The 26,386-nt window shown below is 43.8% G+C and overlaps 1 protein-coding gene across 5 annotated transcripts in view; it reads left to right on the forward strand.

The window, feature by feature from the left end:
* Tmem164 (transmembrane protein 164) overlaps nt 1-26,386 on the forward strand; it is a 154,303-nt gene that overhangs the window by 109,024 nt on the left and 18,893 nt on the right. For all 5 annotated transcript variants that reach the window (XR_003835666.1, XM_021153533.2, XM_029472998.1 and 2 more), the window contains one exon: nt 8,205-8,283. Coding sequence is in view for 4 of the 5 variants with exons in the window: in XM_021153533.2 (XP_021009192.1) it covers nt 8,205-8,283 (79 nt within the window). In the remaining variant the exon portion in view is untranslated. The remainder of the gene's footprint in view (nt 1-8,204; nt 8,284-26,386) is intronic.

The following is a 26,386-nucleotide window of genomic DNA, read 5'->3' on the forward strand; positions in this document are numbered from 1 at the left end:
GCCAGGGTATTAATTTGCTAAGGCTTCTGTCATAAGGACATTCTTCATAGGTATAAGAGTAAGCAGTCAGCTGAAACATTCTCACCTGAGTCTTCTCTTTGATTTGTTGGTGGACTTCCATTTTATTTTCTCTGTTTTACCTTCTCTCTAGAGGATGTTGATGGTCTATTGAATTGGGGCCTAGTGATAATTACAGCCTACCTGTATTATTGCTTTAAATGCTCTGTTTCTAGATACAGTCATGTAATCAGGTATTGGGAGTTACAGTGTTAATTTGCGAAGATAGTTCAATCCACTAGAGTTTGGAAGTATGAGTGGTTAAGATCATTATGTTCATTGCTCTTCATCATTAAGACTTGGGAAAATGCAACAGATTTTGTTATGGTATTTATCCTAGGAACACTCCACTGTAGCTGCTGTTACTACTGCTCCAGTTGTTATGGTTTTTATCACTAAGCATCATTATACCATCAGAGCATCTTCTTGTTTCACCCTTCCTGTCAGATATGACTTCAGGTACCAACAACAGTTACCCAGAGTGGTATTTGGTTATTTTCTCATGTGGACAGGTAGCAGGCTCCAGTCAGTTACAGGAGGAAGGACAGGAATTAAGAGTTCATTTTAACCTGTTAAAATAAAGAGCTAGATAAAGCCTTGCAGAATACCTCCCAGCAAAAAGAGCTAAGCCTGCCACTCCACACAGTTCTACCAGTCTGTCCAAACAAGGTAGGCAGGTCTGGGCTGCTATGTCTTTCACACCAGGAAATACACATGCCAAGGTTGCTGTGTCAGAGCAAGTAGCATCTTTATGGGCTCAAAATACCTCCTTTGACACTAAGGAGCTTCCTGTGGTCAGCCATTATGGCAAACATAACTGTGTTCCTGGTTACTGAGACTCAGAATACAAAGAAGTCAGGGATAGTCCTGAAGGAAAGAGCAGTGGTTATGCCTGGACTCATTCATTCCACCATGTCAGAAAAGGGAGTGAGGTGGATTGCAGTGTGCCTGTTTTATGATGTGGGCATCTGACCTCAAAAGACACATGCGAATCATCAGGACAGATACTATGGTACCACAGGATCTTGGGGGAGTCAGGGGAGGTCTGCCCTTTGCTATTTTTTTTCTTTTTTTCTTTTTTTTTTTTTTTTTTACTTTAAAAATGAGGAAGAGGACATGAACTTAGGAGTTTAGTTACTGAAGTTCTCCAAGCCTGAAAGTTTATACACCAAGAGAAAGAACTATAAAAGTAAGAGAAAACATCAATTCTAATCATCATTAGTAACTTAATGCATCTTCTTCCCTCCCTCCCACATAAACACAAACAGTTTAGCTGGTTGTCATGGCTCATTCCTTTAACCCAGTGGTTGTCAGCCTTCCTAATGCTGTGACCTTTTAATACAGTTCCTCCTGTTGTGGTGACCCCCCACCCATAAAATTATTTCCTTGCTACTTTATAACTAATTTTGCTACCGTTATGAGTCATAATGAAGTATCTGATATGCAGGATATCTGATGAATGACCCCCCCCAAAATGGTTTGCAGCTGAGAACCACTGCTTTAATCCCAACAGGATATAGATTCATTTGGATCTTTGGACCCTCAAGGTCAAGCCTGGTCTACATAGCAAGTTCCATGGGTACTAGTACTGAGCATGAGTGACAGATATTGTATATTTTCTCTTGTATGTGGTCCTTGCATTTTATGTAATAACAGAACAGAAGAAGGCATAGAAAAGTAGAAGAAAAATTATCTAGGAGGAAAAAGGGAACAAATGGGAAGGTGAGAGGGAGAGAAGGTTGGGGGAAGAATATGTTCAAGATGCAATATAGATCTGCATAGAAATGAAAAATACCCAGAAAATACAAGCGTGTTCTATACCCTATCCTTCCTATTTCTGCTACCAACGATCACATTCATGTAGCACTTGCTTTGCCATGTCTGGCTTATTTCACTTAGCATAATGTTCTCTAGATTCAGCCAGATTGTTTCAAACAACAAGCCTTCATTATTATTTTTTATTTTATTCATTGAGACTTTAATATGAGTATACAATGAGATATGAAAGATGGTCATCTAACCTCTCATTTTTCCCTCCAGCTCCTTGTAGATTTCCTTTCCATGTGTCCCTCCCAAGTTCATGTCCTCTTCCTCATTTTTAAAGTAATAGTCTACTGAATGCATTTAGTGCTGCCTATATGTGCACGGATGTGGGGCCATCCGCTAGAGCATGGCCAACCTATCAGCAGCCACAGCTTTAAAGAAGAATAATTTTCCCTTCCCCAGTAGCTAATAACTGCCATTAGTTTCTTAGTAAGGGATTTGACCTGGAGAGTCTGAATGCTATCCACTGCAAATCTATACGATATTTTCTATTTTTAGAAGATGTATTTTGTGTATATGTGCATATCTTGGTGTGTATATGCCATGCTGTGGAGATGCTCATGAAGACCAGAAGAAGGCATTGGGTCTCCTGGAGCTGGAGTTACAGGTGGTTGTGAGCTGTTTACCATAGACACTGGGAACCGAACTCAGGTCCTATAGAAAATCAGCAGTCTCCCCATACCCAATATACTCTATTTTCTTTTATCTTTACATCTGTTGATGGGCACTTAGGTGGATTCCATACCTTGACTATCATGGATGATGCTGCAATAAAATAAACTGCAGAAAAATACATACTGAGAAAATTCCTTTCCTGCTAGAGCAGCAGTTGCTGTTAACAGTGAGAAGTATCCCTCTGTTGAACTTTTTATAGCTTTAAAATATTTTAGTTATGCTACCAGGACTTGGCAACTTTTTATTTACTATACAATATGCCTATAAAATCATAAGAAGTCCAAAGTCAAGGTCTCATCTTCCCTTTACAAACTATTGCCAATCCTTCCCCCTGCTCAGGTTAATGAGTTGTACTCCAGTCTTTTCTCTATGTATTAACCATCTACCTAAAGGCATGTTTACAAACTTTTCAATTTGTCTTCTAGTAAGAAGGATCACATTTTATACAATATGAAGTTGTTCTCTTTTACCTAGAAATGCTTAATGCCTCCTTTAAAACATGCTGTGAGGTAGTTCATCTTCCAGTGTATTTCCTATAATTTCCCATTGGTGGTCAGTTAGGCCGACCCTTTCTTTTTGTGTGTTTACTTTCCATATTTTGGATTGCTTCTAAAATTTTCTTTGGGAGATAGAGAGATGGCTCAGCAGTTAAGAACACTTACTGCTCTTACAGAAAACCGGGGTTCAGTTTTCAGCACCCATGTGGTGCTCACAACCGTAACTCTCGGCCCAAGGCAACTACTGATGCCATCTTCTGGTCTCCACAGGCACCAGGCACTCACATTGTGCACATATATCCACACAGGCAGAATATTCATACACATAAAATAAAAAATAAATAAATCTTTAAAAAATTCTTGGTAATTAGATATCCCAGTATCTAAGTTACCATACATTTCTAGAGGGGAGATGACCATTTAAAGTTACTTTTTTTTTTAATAACAGTTGACAAATTATTCTCCTAAACCGATTTTATCTTTTTCATCTCCCCCCCATCACACAGCTCTGCAATATTGGTTCATGATGATATGTGTCACTCAAGTTTAAAAGAATTCCCAACATGTTAGTACGCAACTATTGAAACATTGAAATCTGAAATAATAACAGCAACAACTGCTCCCTCCACATTCACTTTCTAAGTGTCTCCTGGTCCCAAACTTGCTGACTGTTACAGACAAGTTTATGGCCATTTGATCTGTTTCTGCCTACCATTCTTAAGAAAACGTATGTCCTCTTGCATAGCCACAACAGCATAACCATACCCCAGAAAATCAATAATTCTTTTTTAATAATAACTCGACATTCAAATTTGCTCAGTGGATGTGATGATGGTACTGGTAAGACAGGAGAATTGCTGTAGCTTGTTGGTGGCTGTGTAGGCCAGTCGAAGCAAAACAAAATAACAGCAAAAGTCTGATGATCTCCATGTTCAGCCAGAGACTGTCTCAAGGGAAGAGGATGAATAGCCATAAAGGAGGATACCTAAACTCTTTCCTTGGTCTTTGCACTTGTTTCCACTTGTGTGCTGTGTGCATATTCATATTCCCTCTCTCTCTCTCTTTCTCTCTCTCTCTCTCTCTCCCCCTCTCTCTTCCCCTCCCTCCCTCCCTCGCTCCCTCCTCCTCCTCCTCCTCCTCCTCCTCCTTCTTCTTCTTCTTCTTCTCTCTCTCTCTCCTCTCTCTCTCTCTCTCTCTCTCTCTCTCTCTCTCTCTCTCTCTCTCTCTCTCTCTCTCTCTCTCTCTCTCCAGTCTAGTCAGAATATAGATATTGGTTTGATTATTCTGTGTCTTTAGTTTTTATTGATTTATTTCCATACTAAGAATACATCATCCCCTTCTTCATTCATGATATGGCTTTGTGTAGTCACTTTATGGGACAGTCCACATTCTGGATATGGTAAGGATTTCCTTAATTTTAGTGGTCCTTGAAAGTTTGATGGCTATCTAGGTTGTGGAGCTTCTTTTTATGGCTCCTCTAACAGAGAGTTAGTTCCAAGGATTTTGTGGCCCCACTTTGCCACGTAAAGCCTGTGACTAGTTAATGAGGACAAACTGTTCCAAAGCCAAATGTTACTGGAAGGATTAATGCCAAGAGCAGTCATACCTGTGGCTATATCCTTTCCATTTTAAATGGCTATGGATTAACTTTTGTAACATCCTGGTGTCAGACATGGATTCTTTTGCCATAAAATTATTTATTATTATTTGGGAGGGTTGGGTTTTTTTTGGTATGTGTGTATGGGGTTGAAGGTGTGTGTGTGTGTGTGTGTGTGTGTGTGTGTGTGTGTGTGTAGGGCAGAGTACAGTTTTCAGGATTTGGTCTGTTCTGGGGATTGAAGTCATGTCATCAAGCTTAGACATCAAGCATCTTTATCTGCAGAGCAATCTTGCCAGCCCTACACACAACTCTCTTAGTAACGCCAAGCTCCTGAAGGCTGGAATGAGTTCCTCCAGCACACAACATGTAGCCCACCTGCAAGCAGTTATTCTTATCCCTGTCTGGCTTTCCTTATCTCCTGGTAGCCTGAGGCTAGCGCTTTGCTCTGTGCTTTGGACCCTTTGCCCTCCTGCCTGCTTCCTGTTCTCTATGTCTAGTGCCTTTTGCCCCTCTTGCTGTTTCCTCTTCTCTCAGTCCACTTTGAATCTATAAATATATTTAGGCTTTCCCAACGTTAACAATTATGTCTCTTATATTGCCACTGCCTCTTAGTTAAAGCTTTCGTCCCTCTATCTATTTGAACTTCTTGAAAGAGAACAGTTTCTGGAAGGTGTAGGGCATCTGGTGTTATTTTGGAGTTCTTGAAGAAAGTGTTATGAGTCCTGTGCATTTTAGAATTTCAACCAACATGTGTGCTCATGTTGATCACTTGCCTTATTTCCACTCCAACTCTCTTGCAGGCTAGACCCTCATTCCTGTAGCTCTTCTAGGTGAGGAACACTGAATAAATAAGGCAGGAGGGTTCACCATCATTTGAGAGGGTTGTGAGGACAACAGCATCTTCTTGGAGCTACTGATGTATTTCTTAAAACAAGAAGGGATTGGATTATCCAGGGAAGAGTTTGTGATATGAGAGATTGCACTAGCGATGGACAGGGAGACCCACAGAATAGAGGGGGATTTCAAAAATTGGGAAGGGATGAGAAATGAGACAGATGAGAGGAATAGGCAGAAACTTAGGAAAGTTGGGCTTCAGGCTACCTGGGTATCTTGGCTGTCTTTTGGCGACTGTAGTAAACAAGACTGGGGGATGCAGTAGACTAGGCCTGCACAGCAGAACATGATGGTGTGGCCATCAGGTTTATGAGATGGGAGGAAGCAGGTTGTGGACCTTGCTATGGACAGAGTCTATGTTTCTAATGTTTTGTCCAGTCCAGCTTCAAAGGACCAGATAATTTTCCCTTTCATGTTAAAAATCATCTTGACTTGGAAGTGAGAAAAAAAAAAGTTAACAATATGTTTGGCTCAAAACCTTGTTTTATTGCTCTTGACTTTGAGTTGTATCTTTTTAAGAAGATCGTGGCTGCAGCCCCAGGATTCTTGTGGCTGAAAAAGAGCCATTAAGTTTTTATTATCTGTCAAATGTGTCTAACCATTTCCCCACATCTAACTACTTCATGGGAAATTTGCACTAATTAAATGTTATACTAATGCAAAAGAGTTTATTTAATACATCACTTAGTGCTTAATAGACGGGCTTAGTAAGTATAATTTACTGTTAGTGATAAGTGCTGGATTTTCAGCCGCCTTTTTGGCTCTCTTTTTTTGTTGTTGTTGTTACTGTGTGTGTGTGTGTGTTTTCCCTTCTTCCTGCTACTAATATGGCCTTATAGCTCTCAGTTCTCTTTTCCCTTTCTCTCCTTATTCTCCCACACTTTCACCTTTATGTCTTTTACCCTACCTAACCCTTGTAATTTGGCATCTGTCCTGAGTTCAGCTGTCTTTGTGGCATTTCATCATTGGCAACTCTTGAAGCAAGGCAACCCTCACAGGAAGGAAACAGGTGGGAACAGTGTCTTGTGTGGGTTGACCTCATTGAAATAATTAAGTTAAAAAAATTTTTTTTTGCCTCTGTGCCTTGGGTTTGTCATTTGTCACAGGTGATAGATTTCATAAATCCTGGTATAAAAATATTGAAAAGCATAAAACAATACCCTAGTTAAAACCCCTGTCGTCATCTCTAAACATCAGGGATCAATTAGGTTCACGTTGGATCCTCTTGGGCCACCATACCAGCCTTCTGCTAGTGATGCCATGTGGCAGATGGCAGAACCAGCTGTAGCATATTCTAAAGAGTACTTGGAGCCTTATCTTTTTTCTGGCTTTAGACATCCCTGTGTGAACATCAAGTAGTAGCTGTGTATCATCTTGTCCCCTGGGAAATTTTCCATTAGTTGTAGAATTCTGTAGTCAAGAGCCAGCGCCATTGTCTGTGTTCAGGGTCCACAGTTGGCCCAGCTACCATTCTGGGAGCACTGCCAGCTCTTGGTTTCAGCTCTTGGCACAAGGTGGCCTTGGGTTCCTGGGCTTTGGGTACCCATAACTGTTTGCTCTCATTAGCACACAGTCTTGATTCTGTGCTTCAGCCGAACCGAGCAAGGAAGCACCGGGCATCTTTCCTGGAGTCTTGATGCCCGGGCTTGCCTTGGAGTCTGTGTGTACCTACCTACCTACCTACATACCTACCTACCTACCTGCCCTGTCCCTCCCTAGTATGCTAGGGGAACCCTAGCAAAATTCTTTGTTTTTTCTTCCAGAGTCAGTTAGTCTGGCACTGAGGTTTGTCTTTTTGTTTTGTTTTGGTCTTTTAAAAAAGTAATTCTTTGAGGACTTCATTCAGCGTATCTTTATCATATTCTTTCCCATCCTCTAAGCACCTCTGTTTTGAGGAAGATGCTGGATGTTGGGAGGGCAAGGAAGAACTTTTTGGTAAAACATATCAGAATTGGCCTGGCTTTCTATTAATTACTCTAAAGTAGGGTAAACCCTCCACTGACATCCAAGTATCCCGTGGGAAACCTCTGTTCTTGGAGCAATCTGGACTTGACCAGACCTAGGATTCTCTCTCTCTCTCTTTTTTTTTTTTTTCCTCACAGGGAAGATGAGTTTACTGCATCCTCCTTTGAGTGTTCTTGTCAGACGAGGAGTCCATTTGAAATTCTCTGCCATTTGCTGTCTAGGAGTGGAACTGTACCATTGCTTCTTCGAATGTATTTTGCAGAGTGTTATTATTTATTAATGATTTAATTTTTTTTTTCTGAAAGAAACACTTGAGAAAGTTCCATAGCAGCCGTGTTAGGGTAGCTTCCCTCTCTGCAGAAATCACTGAAGTCCATCGTTCACTAATGGTTTGCCTGGTGAACCTCTTGAGTACACAGCTGTTTGCAACATCCATTCAATTTTAATACGCTTTTACCAGCCGAGTGCTTTCCATGGACTGTCTCTGTAAATTACAGCTCGAGAGGTGTCAGTTGAGATGAGAAAGTATGTTCATGTTGTTATTTTTTTCCTTGAATTGTGAAGGGAGGTGACTGGATGAAGTGATGGAGTTACCCCACCTTGTGGCTCCTACAGGCTAAGGGGGGCTGGGTTCTGAACTGAGTCTAACGAGACCATTGCTCTGAAATGCCTGTCTCCTCTTATCCCCACAGCTCCCCTTTGAACTAGAGATTTACTACATCCAGCATGCTATGCTCTACGTGGTCCCTATCTACCTGCTTTGGAAAGGAGGTAAGGCCAGTAAACCAGATGCCTCTGGCATCCCCACACTCACTCAGTCTCTCTCTTTCTCCCTCTGTCTGTCTGTCTGTCTGTCTTTCTCTGGAGGAGTCACCCCCTCTTGGGTGCCTGCCAGAATCTTAAGGTGGTGCTTGGCTGAGTAGCTACAGCATGCTTAATGTCAGTCTCCAGGCACTGGGGAAGTGGGCATGAGTGTAACCAGCAAAGAACCACCCCTTTGTAAGCGAGCATGGTATCACTGACTGCCTGTCTTAAGACCCAGGTTTTGGGTTTCCGGTTCTTGGTTGGTGGTGTCCTAGGGTTTGCACAGCAGCCGGAACACTGTGCTGTTCTTATTGCTTCCGCCTCCTCCTGGGTCAGGGTGTACTTCAGAGTAGGAAAGCAGGAAGCGCTCCATCTTCTCCGGAGAGACACTTTGCATTCTTGCTTTTTATGGCTGTGGTCTCAGAACCAGAGAAGCTCCGGAAAGGGTGAGAAGGGCACAGAATAGGAGATCATGGAATTGAAGAGAGGCAGATGAAAGCATCGTCCTCCATATAAGAAATGAGTATGTCCGTCCCTGTCGCTAAGAAGGAGGTAGCACTGACCTGGCAGAGGCAGGCTGCAAAGGGAGCTGAAGCTCTGCTGCTCTCTGCTGGAGACTGAAGGCTGCTGTTCCTGTGCATTCTCTTGTATCCCGAAAGCCTCCAGAAGTGGAGGCTTTTCTTCTCTGCAGAGCCTGTCTGTCCAGGTTGCTGGGATTTTCTGGGAGACAAACCCTTTCCTCCTGCATTTCAGGCAGCCGAGTTCCATTTCTGTCACTTTAAACACTTACCTTGGGCTCACGTGACAGCTGTCGTCCCCTTGCAGTATTTAACTGGTCCTGTCAGACCAGTTTTTCCAAACTTGACTATTCCTTGAGGCTGCTTTAACCTACCACTAGGGGTCTCATGCTGCTAAGGAAAAGTCTTCTTTTCCTTACTGAGCTTCCAGAGACGTCTGACAGTCCTACGTCCAGGAGACTCTTGCCTTTTCCCAGCTCTGGCCCTGGTGGCATGGGCAGTGGTCTAATTAGTAATAGTCAAACCTAAGGATAACATGCATTCCGAATGGAACCAGGCCCTCCCCCAGCCCCATAGATAGCTATCTTATTGGTCCTTTCTTCTGAGATGGGTCCTTGGAAGTGTGGGCAAATCCACATGCTTGTTATTGAAATGATTTTGTACCTTCTTCCTTCTGGGGTGGGAGTGGGGGAGTTGAGGGGAAGACAGCCTAAATAGGGGTGATTTTCTGCAGTCTTCTGTTGGGTCAGTTTCTGTGTTCTTGGAGGCAGGTGAGCTGAGGAATTTGGATTCTGAGTCTACATGGCTACTCTCTTCCTAGTTTTTTAAAAATGATTTATTTATTTAGTTTATGTATATGAGTACCCTGTAGCTGTGCAGCTGGCTGTGAGCTGTTTGGACCTCTGCTCGCTCTGGTCAACACCGCTCACTCCGTCCCTGCTCACTCCAGCCCAAAGATTTATTTATTATTATAAGTACACTGTCGCTGTCTTCAGACATACCAGAAGAGGGCATTGGATTCTATTACAGATCATTGTGAGCCACCATGTGGTTGCTGGGATTTGAACTTAGGACATCTGGAAGAGCATTCAGTGCTCTTATCCATTGAGCCATCTCGCCAGCCCCCTCTTCCTAGTTTTAAAGATTCCTTCACTTCCACTTGAGGAGAAGCTGTAGCTCCAGCAACGGTAATCAAAATCACAGTAAACAATAGTAACAACCTTTTTGGTAAGTGCTTCTTCTGTGCAGAATATGTGTACTATGCATATTTTGTTTATGTACACTGTTAAATAGTCTTCTATTCATGGATCCTTCTATGGACAAGAAATTTAAGGCCAAGTACATTAGATACTCCGTCCATTGCTCTAAAGAACAAAGCTAGAATTCAAAGGCTAGCCAAACTCCCTTCCCTGACTAAGACTTTCTCCCACGTACAATACTGTCCAGAGGGCCAGATGTTTTTGTCTTTACCACAGCAGCCTAGAAATCCCGTCCCGTGTGTCCTTTCTTTCCTGCTTCACTTCAACAATTTATTCAGTGTGGACTCATTGAATGCCTCCTATGTGTCAGGCATTCCTAGTTGTGAATGGGGAACTGGGGAAGCCAGAGCATCGCATCGCAGCACAGCATAGTAAGTGCCACAGAGTGGACAGAGTGTGGAAACAATGCCATCTCCAAAGGTCAACTGTACATTCCTGCACCATTTCCAGGAAGATAATTGTATATCCCTAGAGGAAATGATGCTATTATCCAAGGTCCCTAACTCATGAGATGCAAAATAGGACCATTAGAAAGGGTGGCATGTTCTTTTAATGCTAATCCCGCATTGTCACATGAGCGTGGGGTGAGGATCTAGCTGACAGGACTCGAAGAATGACGTCCCTTTCACTCCAGGTCCCAGGTTAAAGCACCTAACCAACCTATAGAACTAGAAGGCCCTTTACCTTCAGTCCTGATGCTGTAGAGCTGTTTCCCTGGGCCTGTCTGGTTTTTTTCTAACTCTTGGCTGCCATCTACTGTTCATGTGGGAATTGTGAGCATGAAGAGAAAACACTGTATCTCTTCCAAAGTAAAGCTAGAGTTGCTTTGGGACCTTGGCCCTGGGCTCTATCCCTTCAGGAGGAGGCAGGAATCTGGAGAGATGAGATGCTAAGTCCCTTGTAACCCAAGAAAACAGTTTCAGGTTCCTATTCTTAAGACTCTGAGACATTTCCTGAAAGAAATGCATGGTGGTTTTAACTCAAGATAAGATTGTTATTCTGTACCAATCTCTAGGGTTCAGGAGTGCTGTTTGGCAGGAACACAAAGTCCGTGTTCCTGGAGCTGGGCTGTCTAATATTAAGTAGGAATCCCATTCCTTCCTCATTTCCACCAACCATCCCAGGCCACATGGCCATTCTTGTCCACAAAGTTCATTTCCTGCCTGGCACTTCCTTTCCTCCAAACACATTGCCTTTAGTTTCCTGAATTAAATTTCCCTTTAGTTTTTTTGGTTTGTTTTGCTGTTGTTGTTGTTCTTGTCTTTGTTTATGTCTCTGTTCTTGTTGTTAATGTTTGTGTGTTTTTCTTCATTGTATCTTGCACCCTGCAATCGTATATGCACATAGGGTGGGCTACGATATTGCATACGCTGCAGAAAGATTGAAGAATAAACGATGTAGAGAGATTGAATGGTGCTCATCAAACCACCTGGCCAGCAGCTCTTAGCAGAACCAAGACTCCTATGTTTTCCCCAAGGCTGTGCTGTGGTCCCTGCCCTGTGTGTTGCCTGGCAACTCTACTGTCCTCTCTAGTTAATTGTTTCATCTCCACTTCAGGGGAAATGTGCTTTCTCTTTTTTCAGGTTCTCCACCCCTCCCCCTCCCTTCATGCTTCTGGTTCTCCGACCTCCACCTTCTGAATGTGGACTGGGAGGCGCCTATGCAGATCACCATGCCTGGCTTCTGTAGCATCAGGACCAAATTCAGGATCTTGTCTTTACTAGGCAGCAGTCTGTCAACTGAGCTGTCTTCCCTGCCCATCTCTCCTCTACTTTTGACCACTACTGTCGCCTGATTTGTTGTTGTTGTTGTTCAGTTCCCTCACATTCTCGGAAGTGTGTGGCCTGTGGTTCTCAGTATTTCTCTTGCAGAGTCAGGCAGCATTCCGAGAAAACTTTTATTGAAGAATATGTTAGTTGCATCCCTACCTTCTCAAGGTTTGGGCCTGTTGATTGCTCTAGCTTCCAAACATCATTGTCGTTGTCCTCGTCGTCGTTGTCCTTGTCATTGTCCTCCTCCTCCTTTTTTATTGGTCATTTATGTAGTTCAGTGAAAGGGAGTTTGTGTTTCACTTAGTTGTCAGCGTGGTTACAATAATTTTTTATTGGTGCATTTGTGCAAAGTGGGGTATCTCAGTACAGCATTTACACAGACACGTATATGTGTATATGTATATGTGTATGTGTATGTGTGTATGTGTATGTGTATGTGTATGTATATGTATATGCATGTAATGGGCTCTGACTATACTTGCCCCTTCTACCACCTTTGATGACCCCTCTCCTCTTCCACTTCCCCACCTCTTCTGCATCCCTTGTACTTCAGGTTTAGTTTCCTGTCTTCTCCCACCCCTAGCTTCCTCAGTGAGAGAAAAATGTGGCATTTGTCCTTCTTATTCTCATTTCCAAGCATCCTTCTTTTTAGCTCCTGGGCCTTGTTTTTCTCTGAAATAATAAACTGCTTCATCCATTTCTTTGGACTGTGACGTCATTCTTTTCAACTTCTTCTCTTCCCAGTTAGCTTGTACCACCACGACCAGTCAGAATTTTCCTTTCTTTTTTTTTTAAAACAATGCTGTTCAATGCTCTATTCATGCTTGTTTTTTTTTAAGATTTATTTATTTATTATAAATAAGTACACTGTAACTGTCTTCAGACACTCCAGAAGAGGGCATCATACCTCGTTACAGATGGTTGTGAGGCATCATGTGGTTGCTAGGAATTGAACTCAGGACCTTTGGAATAGTAGTCAGTGCTCTTAACCACTGAGCCATCTCTCCAGCCCTGGAATATTCCTTTCACCAGCTCCCGAGAATGACATATCCCCCTATCCCCTCTAACAGGAGCACTTTCCAGTTCCTTTGTAGTGTACCCAGCCTTAGCCCAGTGAAGAAAATCAAGTGGTTCTGACGAAGGCCATTGAGGCATAGCTATTACAGCACCACTTTCTGTCTTTGTTTAAATCCTCCGCACATTGCCTCAAGTAATGCTGAGGTACAAACTTTCCCCACCTTCTTCAAGAGTCCTGCCCACTATATTCAACCTTCCTATTCTTTGTATGCTCAAAATTCTGCCTGTCCCCATGACTGCAAAGCCAGAAGTCAACATACAGGGATTCCCTTAATGCTGCTCTCCATTTCCTTCCCCTCTTTATTCACGCAGAGTCACATGCTTCTTCTGTCACATCTTTCCTACCCTCCACACCACTGGAGAACCGCCTCATTTTATCAGGTCAGAGTTTATTTGTCTGGTTTTTGAGTTTTGTTTGTTCGGGGTTTTGTTTTGGTATTTTGGGACAGGGTTTCTCTAGGTAGCCATGACTGTCCTGGAACTCTCTCTGTAGATGGAATTGGCTTCTAACTCAGAAATTCACCTGCTTCCTGGAATTAAAGGCATGAGTTACCACTGCCTGGCAACAGTGTTTCCTCCCTTCTCCCCTCCCCTCCCCTCCCCTCCCCTCCCCTCCCTCCAGCAGTTTGTCAAACACTTAAGTCCTGCTCAGCTCTCTCTGTGCTTCTTTGTTCTTCTCAAACATCTAAAAACTTTTAGACTCGTCCAGTCCAAGCTCAGCACAGAATCATAAACATAGTTAAAATATTATGAGTCTTATTTGTAATTGTCTTTTGTGACTTGGTTCTCCAGCATGAATTTTGTAGAAGCCACAGTGTCAAAAGGCTAAGCATGTATAGCTTAAACTAGATTTCCAAAACTTCTCTCTTTTGGTATGATGAGGGTTTTTTTTTTTTTTTGTCTTCTTCATGTGAACATCTATTATTCTGAATGTGATATATGTCTCCCAATCTATTGAATTTTATTTATATAAACCACAAAATATGACTATTCTTAAGGCAACCTTTATAATGTTCGATAAAGCATATAGCTTTGATTTCCTGGCTATTTTTAGACACTTGCAATCTATATCTATGTCTGTATAGCACTATTAAAATTATTTACAACCAGAAATCACCTTATGAACATTGTGCACTTGCAGAAAACAGGAGTCTGTTTTGTCTGAGTCTGCTCTGTTGAGTATCTTTGCTTACAATTAGTGCAATCCGACATCTGCTCTTTTGCCAGGGTCTTCACAGAAATGTCACTGCCAAAGATCACCAACTGCATCGATCTGACCAAACATCATAATCAGCCTTTCTCTACCTCTAGCAGTGGAGATAGTGGGTGCCCTTTGAGACGTTCTGGATTTAGCCTTCTCACGTCTGCCTTTCCTCTGCCTGGTCTCCTCACTGAATATGCTTTCACAGCGTCCTTCGCAAGACCCCTTTCTGTAGTCCTCTGGATGTCTTTTTTCCGAGAGGTCTGTCTGTTCTAGGCACATTCTCCCTCGAAGAAACCATTTGGTATATTTTCATAGCTGAACTGGCCGTTGGTGTGAGGCCAGCTGCTGCCACCATCCACAGCCCTGATTTGCATACGGAGGCAAGAAAGTAACTTTTGGGAATGGTTCTCCCCTTCCACCTTTATGCGGGTTCCAGGCTTTGAGCTCAGGCTTCAAGGCCTGCCTGTGGGGGAAGCTTTTCACCTGCTGAGCCATCACGCCAGCCAGCGAGTCATGAGGCATAGGTTTTAGAAAGCTCTACCTGACTATCCCCAGCATGCCTGCTTCAGCGTGATGGTACCTTTTCATCTACCTCCCCAGTGTACTGTCTTTCATATCGTACCCAGTGACATCACAAAGTCACTCTAGGTAGAATCGAGAAAGATTCCTGCTCCCAGGATTCCACCTCCCCATCCATCTACTCTGTATTTAGTGCTTTCTTTCAGACACTCTAGTACTGGCCACTAGGGGGCGCTAATGAGCGAACTTCAGACCGTGCTGCTTCCCACTCGGCTTTTGTGAGCCTGTGCCCTGGGAGAAAAGAATCAGTTATAGGAAGGAAGGGAGCTCACGCTTGTGAGACCATGGGACAAAACAAGCTGACCTAGCCTGGGGGCTTGAGGGAGGGATGGATGGAGGGAGGAGAGAGAGAGAGACAGAGGCACACACACACACAGGGAGAGAGAGAGAGAGAGAGAGAGAGAGAGAGAGAGAGAGAGAGAGAGAGAGAGAGAGAGAAGAGAGATCCCCTCTGGGAAGGTAACGCTTAAATGGAGATTGGAAGGATAAGTGGGAATCTACCAGACACACAGAGCTTTAGGGGCCATGAACCCTTGTGGCTGGACAGAATGTCATATTCAATAGCATTGGGACCGTGTGACACTGGACCCAAGCCAAGTGGCAGGTGAGGTCGGGAATAAAAGGCTTTGTGAACCATTATTAGTATTGTTGTTTATTCAACATGGGAAGAGACAGTGAAAAGTTTCGAGATAAGGCTGGCTTATTTTACACGTTAATTATGTTCCTGCTTCAAGCTCCTTTATATAATTTACAAACCTTAATTTAATAGATACAATACATTTTTAAAAAGCCCCTGATATTAAAAGCCTCCTTTCTACCCCTGCACTCCACCCCTACCCTCAGTATTAGAGGTAGCCGCCACTTTGGGTTTTGGCTAGCCTTCCTCTGTTCCTTTCCTAAGTTGTCCTTCTATGTCCATGGGTTCTGTTGTAGTGTTTCGTTATGTGCATGCATGTGTGTTATAACATGCATGTGGAGGTCAGAGGACAACTTGCTGGATATGGTTCTTAACTTCTACCATATGAGGACCAACCTCATGTCCTCGGTGGGCCTTCACCCACTGACCCATCTCACCGACTCGCAGGTTTCTGTTGCTTTCTCCATCTCTGGGTTCAGTCAAACGTTATTTGAAAGTTTTTTTTTTTTTTTCAAAAATTGTCTGCACTGAACATGTACAGACTTTTTTCTCATTATTGTTCCCTAAGCAATATAGTAGAACAATGTTTAGTATAATGTTTATATAGTATTGGGTATTGTAAATTATCTGGAGATGATTTAAATTATGTGGAAGGTTTGTGTATGCTATATGCAAACACTGTTCCGTTTTGTGTAATCGTCTTGAGCACTGCTTATTTGGGTATTGATGTGGATTCCTGGAACCAAGCCCTTTGGATATCAAGGGATAACTATACAAGGAAATGATCAAAAAATTGACTTTACTCCTTACGCCAAACACTCAAAACCAGCATGTCTGCGGTTGCCTTTGGAGCTGTTGCTGTGTTTTAGCTTAGAGACTCGTTTCTGCTAGGCTACACAGTATCTTTCCCTTTGTTTTGTTTTTTTTCAAGACAGCTTAATATTCCATAATATTGATGATGGAATATAATATAATAAAAATGGCAGTACTTTCTCTATCACATAAGTAATGACAGGTATTCCTTCAAGTGTTAGCTCATTTGACCCCAACAAAACTTGTCAGGAGGCGTCCCTGGTATCTTCCATACGCTTGGGAGGAAATGGATGTCTACTCAATGGCAGGTCCATCAATTGCACTCAGGACCGTGGATTGAGCCTGTTTCCTTTTACACAGTAACATGGGGTTATAAGAGTGAACCATAATTTTTGCTGATGTGCATTTGGGTTGTTTTCACACAGATTTAGTAGACAATGCTTTTTCCACTCTTGCATTTTTGTCTGTCTGGTGGGTGAAAACCAAACCAAACCAAAGCCACAACCAAACAAAATAGTACAGTGAACTTGGAATGCAGCCGAGCACTTTAGAGACATGTTTCTTGTCTGCCTGCCTGTCTTTCCGTGCTCGAGCCAGAACCCACGACTAATGTGCGGTGTGCACTTCCCCACTAAGCCCTACTCCCAGAACCTTCTTACAGATGTGGCGGATTATATCTGCTTCCCCAGTCTTTGAACTCCATGCGTCTCCTCAGTGCTCATGTTTCTATTCTGTCTTCAGATCGGGTCGCAGTAGCTCCTTTACATGTGGATATTAGGGGTTAGCCGGTTAGCAGACATGGCCCCCAGAATTGTCTTTGAACTTTATGGTCTTATTTATGCAGATTTTTTTGTAATTTAAATGTATGTGTCTTTAATTCCTTGGCTCCTGGATTTTGAGTTGTGTTAAGAAGTCCTTTCTTCCTCCGTGGTGCTATATAAACACAGTAATCCTCCAGTATTTATCTGTGGGGGTGGGGGGGATACAGTCCAAGGCTCTCCAGGTGGGTGCCTGTAGGTAGCATCAAACCTTGTATACACTTGTGGTTTTTTTTCCTTTGATAATGCCTTAAATTAGGTTTAATAAGGGGCTAGTAATAGCTATTATTAAAATAATTTAAAACACTTCCTGCTATCTCTAGAGCCACTCCCAAGGGGTCTAGCTTTGGCAGTCATCACCTTATTCAGTGGTGGCAGTTGGCTCCCTGTGGTTTTCCATTCACCTTAACAGCCCATTCCACTAGATTCTAAAGCTACTTCTAAAGTATTTCCCTATTTAGAAACTTACAGTGGTTCTCCTTATAGCTGGTGGACCAAAAGACCCCGTGTAACCCAGCTTGTAACTATGCTCCATCCCTATTTGTTTTAGTCCCTTCCTTGCTGTGTAACTTCTTGCTGATAAGCAAATCCTTTGTGTATCGGAGCTTCCAGTTCACATCTCTGCATGTGCTTGCAGCACTGCAGCTTCTGCTCTGACTAGTCATCTCCCTGTCAGTCCTTGACCTGGACAATATTCTCTAAACTCCCCTCAGCTATGGCCTTCTCCATGGAAGAGTTCCCTCCTTCCCTCTTGCTGCACTCCTCCTGGCAGGCTGCCCTAGCAAGCATCTTTTGGCGTCTTGGTAGCCAGCAGCCCCTGGAGCCCAGGGGGTTTCCTTTTTGTTGTTGGTTTGAGTGCAGAGTGGATGAGTAAAAGCTCTGCTCAGACTGTATTCATGCACAGACACATACACCGAATAGGAGCTGCATCTTCTAAGCCAACTTTTACAGTCTATGTGCGGCACATTTTTTTTTCCTTTTTCCTTTGACTTATAGAATCTTGATCTCATTTAATCTCCACACATACGACTTATGAGAATCTAAACCGCCTGGGGCCAACAACCTTGAAAGAAAAGAAAAGTATAATCATCCGCATTAACTGTAAGGAAAGTGAGGTGTTTCAGTCAGTTATTGAATATCAACAACAAACTACAGTTTCTACAGTAGTCAAGTGTATTTTCCCTTAATGTAAAATCACTGATCTCCTCGTATATTACTGTTGCTGCAGGTAGCTCAAAAATACATTCGTATTTATCAGTGCCTCAACTTTGACATTCATATTTGCTAGTCAAGAATATTTCAATAATTAGATTTTAATATGATTGGTTTCTTTTGTAACTCTCAAAGTCTTTTGCTTAAAATTTTATTCAAGCCTGTGGATATAGCTCAATTGATAGGGCTTGATCTACCAATATATGAAGCCTTGGCTTCTATCGTCAGTGCCATAAAAACCAGATGTGGTAGCACAAGTTTGTAATCCTGGCACTTGGGGTGGTGGAGGCAGAAGGATAAGGATTTCAGGGTCATCTATGGGCACATAATGAGTTTCCTTCTAGCTCTGCCTAGACTTCTCTCTCTCTCTCTCTCTCTCTCTCTCTCTCTCTCTGTTTGTGTGTGTGTATAATTTGTCTTTCGACTTTGTGGTTTTGAGCATGCAAAATTTCTTTGTAATTTACATTTATCTGCCTTTAATTCATTGGTTCCTGGATTTTGGGTTGTGTTAAGAAGTCTTTTCCTACTCCATAGTCATCTATAAACATGTAGCAATCCTCCCTTATTTATCTGTGGGGACACACACATACACACATACACACACACTCATTCTGAGAGGGAGGACTAGTTATGCCAGTTGCTACGGGCCCATAGGAGCTAGTGCTTTGAGGTCTCTTTGTCTTGGTCACTTGCAAGCTAGGGTAGTACTAGGACCTACCTTCTTGATTGTCATGAGCATGACAAGTCCTTACCACCCCCCCACCCCCACCCCTGTGCATACAGTGGTTTCTCCTTACTATAGCAATTATTATTCACCACTAATTCTCTTGCCTCTCATGAATTTATATTTGTGACTGTGGGCTCCGGGGATGGGGATTATGCCTTGATCAATTCTAAAGCCACAAACCCCTGCAGGGACAGATTGCATGATTAGCTGTGGATTTAGCAGCTTTTGCTCCCTTCTTTGAGATGCTGATTTCTCCCCAGGGCCAGATGCTCCTCTCGCCTTGCTCTCTAGCTCCTGTTGAACTTGCTGCTTGGGCCCCTCTGCTTTGCCCATCTTGGAGGCTAGTTTCCTGTGGACAGGCAGTGAAATCTGAGAGCACTTCAAAGGAATATGGCCCGCATCAAATTTCTTCTTTTCAGAGCCCTTCTAACTTGTTCTCCTTCCTTGTCCCCCCCATTGCCCTCCACTTCAGCCCCCTCCATTGCTTCGTGTTCCCCACTGACCAGTTCAGAAGTTCTGACTTCCAGCTCCTCTACAGTGCTAGCCCCTTTTGGCCCTTCCTCCCCACCTCCATCCTCCAGCCTAGTGGAGTTTCTCATCCTCTAACATGGGGGCTGCTTCGTTCTCTCACTTGCACCTGGCTTCTCCCATACCCTTCCTGTCAACCACTGTGTCTGCTCACCAGATCATCAGAGCAAGCAGCTCTGATCGGAGATTGGCCACTGCGTGTAACTCTCACGTCGGATTCTGTCCATGCCTATTCCTTCACATCACATGAAAGCTCACTTACAATCTGACCTTGCATGGCTCCATCTTCTTTCCCATTACTCAGACTCTGATCCATTACTTAGTCCTTTGAAAGCAACTGATGTGCTGTTCTCCACCCACCCACCCTCCTTGCTTGCTACACACACACACACACACACACACATTCCCCTATAACCCTATGGACTCCAGGCTCCCCCCACCCCCTTTTTAATTTAGCTTTATAATTTAGCCTTTTGTTCCAGAGATGTCTCGCCCTGAGGCGACTGGAAAGCACACTTACCTTTAAGTGCCTTTTTACTGTGTGCTTTGGCGGTAGCCATCGCCCCAGCGAGGGGATATCTGTGTTTCACCATCAGGTGGCAGCAGTCACACATTTTTAATCTCAGGAGCTATGACAAGTTTGGCTATTTGTTTTAAATCACTAAATGAATAATAAACATGGATTAAGTTAATAATTTTTTTATACTTGAGATGCTGTGGGAGCAAGAGTGACAGTGACGTCAACGAGTCTTCTAGGATTTGGGCCTAGGTGACAGGGCCACTAACAGAGAAGGCATATTTTTAGGAAGTGACTTTTACTTTTTTCTGAGTGCTGTAACAAAAATACCATTCTGGAGGCAGGGAAGCCCAAGATCCAGGTATTAGCAATCTGGTGAGGGCCCGTTTCTTCATGGGTACCGCTGTCTACATCCACACATCCATGCATGTGCCACAGATGAACAGGTCCCTTTTGACCCATTTTATAAGTGTGCTGATCTCATTTATAAGGACCCTACCCTGGAATGCCCCACCTTCTCAAACCATCACATTTGCAGCGAGGTTTCAACATGAATTTAGGGGATACATGTTCAATCTGTAGCAGAAAGGACATGGCTGAGCTTCAGTACTTCCTTCTAACCTATTCAGGCTGAGTTGTCTAGAAGACAGCAGGAAAGAAAGTTCTAGAACTGTTCAGGGAATTCTGGGAAGGGGTTGACTTCAGTGCCGTTGCTATAGAAGTAGTAGTAGCAGCTTTGTAATGGATGAGGTGTTCCAGGGAAGCTAGGTAGCTGGGGGAGAGGTGGGAGGGGAACCAGGGCGCGGAACCCTTGGGATAAAGCAACCCCGAGAAGGTGGACAAAGAAGAAAATGCTGTCGGGAGATTGTGGGAAGGGTTGGAGCAACAGGAAGAGGTGTCCCTTCACAGCACTTCCGTTTTCCTCTCCTCGGCTCTCCTTTTCCTCCCTTCCTCCAGTTGTCTCCTCTCCCCACGACTGGTTCCGTTCAAACCCCACAACAAGGACAGTAGTGTGAGAGTGTTGATGGTATTGAGAAGCAGGAGTCGGTGAAGTGCGAGGTTATGACACTTGCTGAGATGGTGCATTGGAAATGATAGTGACAAGAGGACTAGGCATCGAAGGGAAGAGGAGTCTAGGTTTTTTGAGCACCGCCCATAAAATTGTTTTGTGTGTGTGTTCACGTGTACATGAGTGAGCAGGCGCATACATACAATGGATGTGTGTACAGGCCAGAGGTCAGGCTCTAGTGTTGTTCTTTCGGTGCCATCCACTTTGTTTTTTGAGAAAGGGTCCCTCTTCTTTAGAGTTCCCTAAGCCACTTAAGGAGAGGAGGGATTTGCTGGAAACATCTCATTGAGGACTGAGTGTTCCAAGGTCTCTCATTCTTCTCATATTGTCCAGCTGTGGGTCTCTGTATTTGTTCCCATCTGCCGCAGGTGGACGCTTCTCTGATGATGGCTGAGCAAGGCACTGACCTCTGAGTATAGCAGAATGTCTCTAGGAATCCTCTTATTGCTATATTCCTTTAGCAGAACAGTAAACACCTGTTTTGTTTTGTTTTGTTTTGTTTTGTTGCATAAGGGTTTATAAGGCCATCTTAACAACTGAGCTATCTCAGAACTCTTTCGAAAATGATTTCTGTTTTATTATTTTGTATACATGATATTATTTTATTATTTTTGTGTATATAGGTGTTTTGCATGCCAAGTACCTGTGGAGTCCAGAAGAGGGCACTGGATCCTCTGTTACTAGAATTACAGGCAGATGGGTGCTGGAAACCTGGGTCCCCTGGAAGAACAGCCAGAGAATGGAAGGTGGTTCTAGCTACAGCAGGTCCTGTCTTCCTTCCTGTCCTGTCAGAGGCACTGAGAAGGTACTGAGTAGAGAGAAGGTATACAGGTCTGTTTGTCCAAAGGCTGTCTATACTGATATGTGCACGATAGAGGCGCATGCTGCACACTGGGTAGTTAGATGGCCTGTTTTCAAGTTTTGTTTCTATTCCATGGCAGCTGTGTGAGCAGTCAAGTTCCTTAACTTCTCTGTACTCCCCAGGGCCAGATGCTCCTGTTGCCTGGCTCTCCAGCTCCTGTTGAACTTGCTGCTTTGCCCATCTCAGAGGCTAGTTTCCTGTGGACAGGCCGTGCAATCTGGGAGCACTTCAAAGGAATATGACCCACATCAAATTCCTTCTTTTCAGAGTTCTTTGCAAAAGAACACTAGCCGTCTTCCGTTGCAGGGTTGTAATGAACAGTACATGCATCATTGTGTAGAGTGTTTTCAATAGTGCATAGGCAGTGGTGGGTTAGTTGTTCGGTATTATGGGGATGGCTTCTGCTTGTCAGTGTACAAAGGCCCTGCCTATTAACCCAATACAGTTGAGTGTCCATGGTTTCTTCCGCTCCCACCTTTAGCATGGGATGCCTTGAGAATTACCGACTGTAATTCTGTAAGGAGAGGGATGAAAAGTCCCTCTGCCCACTAGGCCAAACTTAAGGGCTGGTGCCAGAGGCTAAGATCAAAAGGCTCCAAGCTGGGCTGAACAGAAGGGAGGTTGGGAGAGAGCAGAGGAACAAGTAGGTATTGTGAGTGTGTGTGTGTGTGTGTGTGTGTTCATGTGTGTGTGTGCATTAAGGGCAACAAGGGGGTTGGTAGTTTATAAGGAGGTTTAGGAGCCCATACACTGTAAGAATGAGGACATGAAAGCTGAACCCTTTGGAGGTTGTGGTCAGATTTTCCTCTCGGAGGTGGAGCCCGCAAGTGTGATGACAGATGGCAGGCTGTGAGAAACAAGGTCCAGCAGACCTGTGGAGGGTCAAGATGCCACAAAGTGAGAGCTCTGGAAGAGGCACCCACACGGATGTTGAAATCCCCCCTGAATGCTGTTAGGAAAGAGGACAGTGTGAAAAGGAGGGCTGCTATCTAGGGTGAAGTTCATGGTGACCCTGAGGAGAGCAGTGGTGACGTGCGACCTGCAAGAGTGGGATCTTGAAAGGCACGGGCACTCTATTGCCTCTGCCAAGTGCTAGGTGTCTGGTCTGTTAACTATGTCTGTGACTTGGTTGCCACTGGCCAACACAGTCTGCTTCCTGGTACATCAAATTAGCTGCAGACCCCTCCATATACTGCCAGTGCTCATCAGCGCTTTGAAATTAGGGTAATTTGCCAGATTTGCTGATAAACCTTGCAGCATGCATTTATAAAGAAACATACCTAGGTTACAAAACAATAGAGATATCTTGATAATTTCTTTTAACTCTGATACCTTTTACAATTCTTCGCTCCTTATTCTATGTTTTTCAAACATAAATGTAGAAAACAAGAGGTGTCTTTTCTAAATACCCTGGTTGCTGGCCCCTCTTTGCCTGGTCTCCAGGCTGCAGGAAATCCCTCTTGTATACACTAGAGGGCGCTCTAGCTTCAGAATTATCAAACAGGGTCTTTCTGTTGTTTTCAGGTGTTAACAATTCAGCAGCCCTTGGGTACATTTCTGGAGACTGGGGTTTAAGAATCCTGGTGTCCTGTAATCTGGAAAAGCTACTTCCCCATTGGCTTCCAGTTTCCAGTTTCGGTATCAACCTGAGAATTGAGGCATAGCCCCTCTGCTGGGTGGTTTCCAGGACCCACTAGAACCAAAGCTCTTTGTTTGCCTCGACATTGACCCTAAGGTCATTCACCTCAGCGACCCATCCTGGCTGGCAAAGGTTAAGGTTCTGGGAAAGGTCTTAGCATTAGGCTTCTTGACTCTGTGTTTTTGGTTGGACAAGGCCAGAGGAAAAGGCTTAGAGAACACATAGACTGCCCAAAGGCTCCTGAGTTGGGGGTGAATTGGAGTTGGGAGCCAAATGGAGGGATGTAAATTGTGACCAAGGGCTGAGCCTTACACAGTAGAGCAGGTAGGAGAGTCTCCAAGGCTTACTAGGCTTTTCCCTAGTAAGGAGGATGCCACTGGGGTTTTGTGGGAAAAGCTTAAGTCAGGGTTTTCTGCCATAGTTTTATCACCTTGCAGGTTCCCACCTGGCTAAATTATTTGTTCCTTTACTGGTGACTTTCTCCACTAGGGCTTCAGGCTCCAGGGTTCTCCCTACGTCAGTGGACCTCCAGTCTTGTCACAAACCCCAGATTTTACATCACCCTAAGGTGCTTGTTACTTAAGTAGGAATTGTGGGATCCACCCTTACCTCCAGGGTTTGAGTCCCAGGAAGCAGGTTCTAAGAACCTGCCTGCATTTCGTACAGCTTCCTCCGGGACAGTGTAGCTCGGATATCAGCAGCATCACCTGAACCAGGGAACCTGATAACAATGCAGGTCCTCCGATTCCAGATTGGAGGCCACTTCTCAGACCGACTGAATTCAAAACTGTAGGCTGGTGTCCAGAAAACTGTGTTGTAATCAGCCATCCAAGGAGTCCTGTGCCATGGAAGATTGAATCTCCACCCTCTGAATGGCTGAGGCAGAATGAACATTAAGCCTCAAATGATCCAGGAGTTGGCCTCCCCTTGCTCCCAGCTCATTCACCAGGGACTCAGTTTGTGCACAATGCCTAACAGGGCTTTATAGTGGTGTGTTATGTTTAAGTAGCACTTTGTTCAGTTCAGTGTCTCTGAGACAGAGATCGAAAGTTAATCAGGGGCTCCCGAGTCTTCACAGCCCCAACTTCCATTTAGCCAGTGATGAAAACCTGCCAGCTTTACCTCCCGATCCCTTCTGATCCATCCGTACTAGACTCTCTGACTTCAGATTAGATCACCCCTGCTCCATCACTTGTTGTAGCTTCCTCCCCAATCTCCCTACTTCTGCCTTCCCTTTCAGTTTACAAACTTGCTGATCAAAGGGTACTCTGAGCCTCAGAAGTCAGAGGGAGCTAGTAAGAAATGCAGAGGCTCTGACCTACTCTCCCCAGACCACCCGAATCACTCAGCCTCCATTTTAACTCAGTCCCAGCATGGTCTGTGATTCTCCAGACCATATATAAAGTAGGATGCTGTATTATTGAACTGGTCCCCACCCCTACTCTGTCTCTATCCCACAAGTCTAATGAAGAGGTAGACTATATGAAGTACTTCAGTTCAGCATGCTGCCTTGCACATGCCATTCTTTCAACAGATATTTTTGAAATCTCCACTTGCTGTCTGGCCATGTAGTAGCTGCCGAGACTGAAACACAAAGAGCAAACCCAGTCAGTATCCTCGCTTTCATGGACACCACATCCATGTGGGAGGAGATCGACAGGAAAGAAATAGAGAAGCGCTACATAGGGTACTTAAATGTTAAGTGCGATGCAAGAGGCGATCGTACAAAGGAAAAGTATGTGATGCTGCCGCCTGGGCACGGAGGGCTGCTCTTTTGAATGCAATGGCCTCATTTAAAGGAAAGGTTTCACTGACAATGTGACATTTGAGCAAAGGCTAGCTGGCAAAAAAAGCAAGCCCTTTGATCTCTATGGGAACGATATGGCAAGCTGGGGAGATAACAAGTGTAATGGCCATGAGGCAGAAGTGTTTTCAGATTGTTCCAGCAACTAGGTATAAAGCACTAAGGCTGGTGCCAGAGGAAGGAGGGGAAACTAGTCGGACATGAGGTTAGAGATGATAACCACACCAAAACTAGCTAAGATAGGTGGTGGAGAGGTCATTGGAGGAGGGGAAGGCCAATGAGTCTAATGTAAAGTTTTGAAGGGTTGCTTGCTTGCTTTCCATAATAAATTAGGGGGCAGATGATGGTGGCTCAAACCGGGATGCAGTACAGATAGGAAACAGGTGTTGGGTTCTGAGTCCATGTTAAAGGGACAGCCAACTGTTTGTGGATGGAATCAGGTATAGGATGAGAAAGAAAAAGAAGAAAGGGTCAAGAGTGAGTTTAACCTTTTTGATCTGCTTAATGAAATGGATGGCCATTTACTAAAATAACCAGAACGGCTTTGGGGATTGTGTATTGCTTTGCTGTTGTGGTGGTGGTGGTGGTGGTTTGGTGTGTTTGTGTGTGTGTGTGTGTGGGGGGGTATTGTTTCAGTTAAGTAATGTTAGATAATACCATCCCTAAGACTTAGTGACTTCGAATTTGTTCTTGCAATGTGGGAGCCCATTGGCCTGTTGTTTATGGACTAATGATCTAAGATCATTCGTAGATTGAAGCTGTGTCCCACAATGTGATGCTGTTTCAGATTTGGGTCTTTGTGATGTAGTTAGGGTTAGATGAAGCAAGAAGATATTCTTTCATAATGGAATCTATGCCCCTGTTAGAGAGCAGACCTTGAACTGGCACCTCTGCCCTCTTGTCTGTCATGTGAGGAAGATATAGCAAGAAGGTGGTATCTATAAGAGAGCAACCACCTAATACTTTGACTGTGGACTTCTTAGCCTTCTGAAATAGAAAATATAAAATAAAAAATGGAAATAATTTTTGTTGTTT

Source organism: Mus caroli, chromosome X, assembly GCF_900094665.2.
Source record: "Mus caroli chromosome X, CAROLI_EIJ_v1.1, whole genome shotgun sequence".
In the NCBI taxonomy this organism is placed as follows: Eukaryota; Metazoa; Chordata; class Mammalia; order Rodentia; family Muridae; genus Mus; species Mus caroli.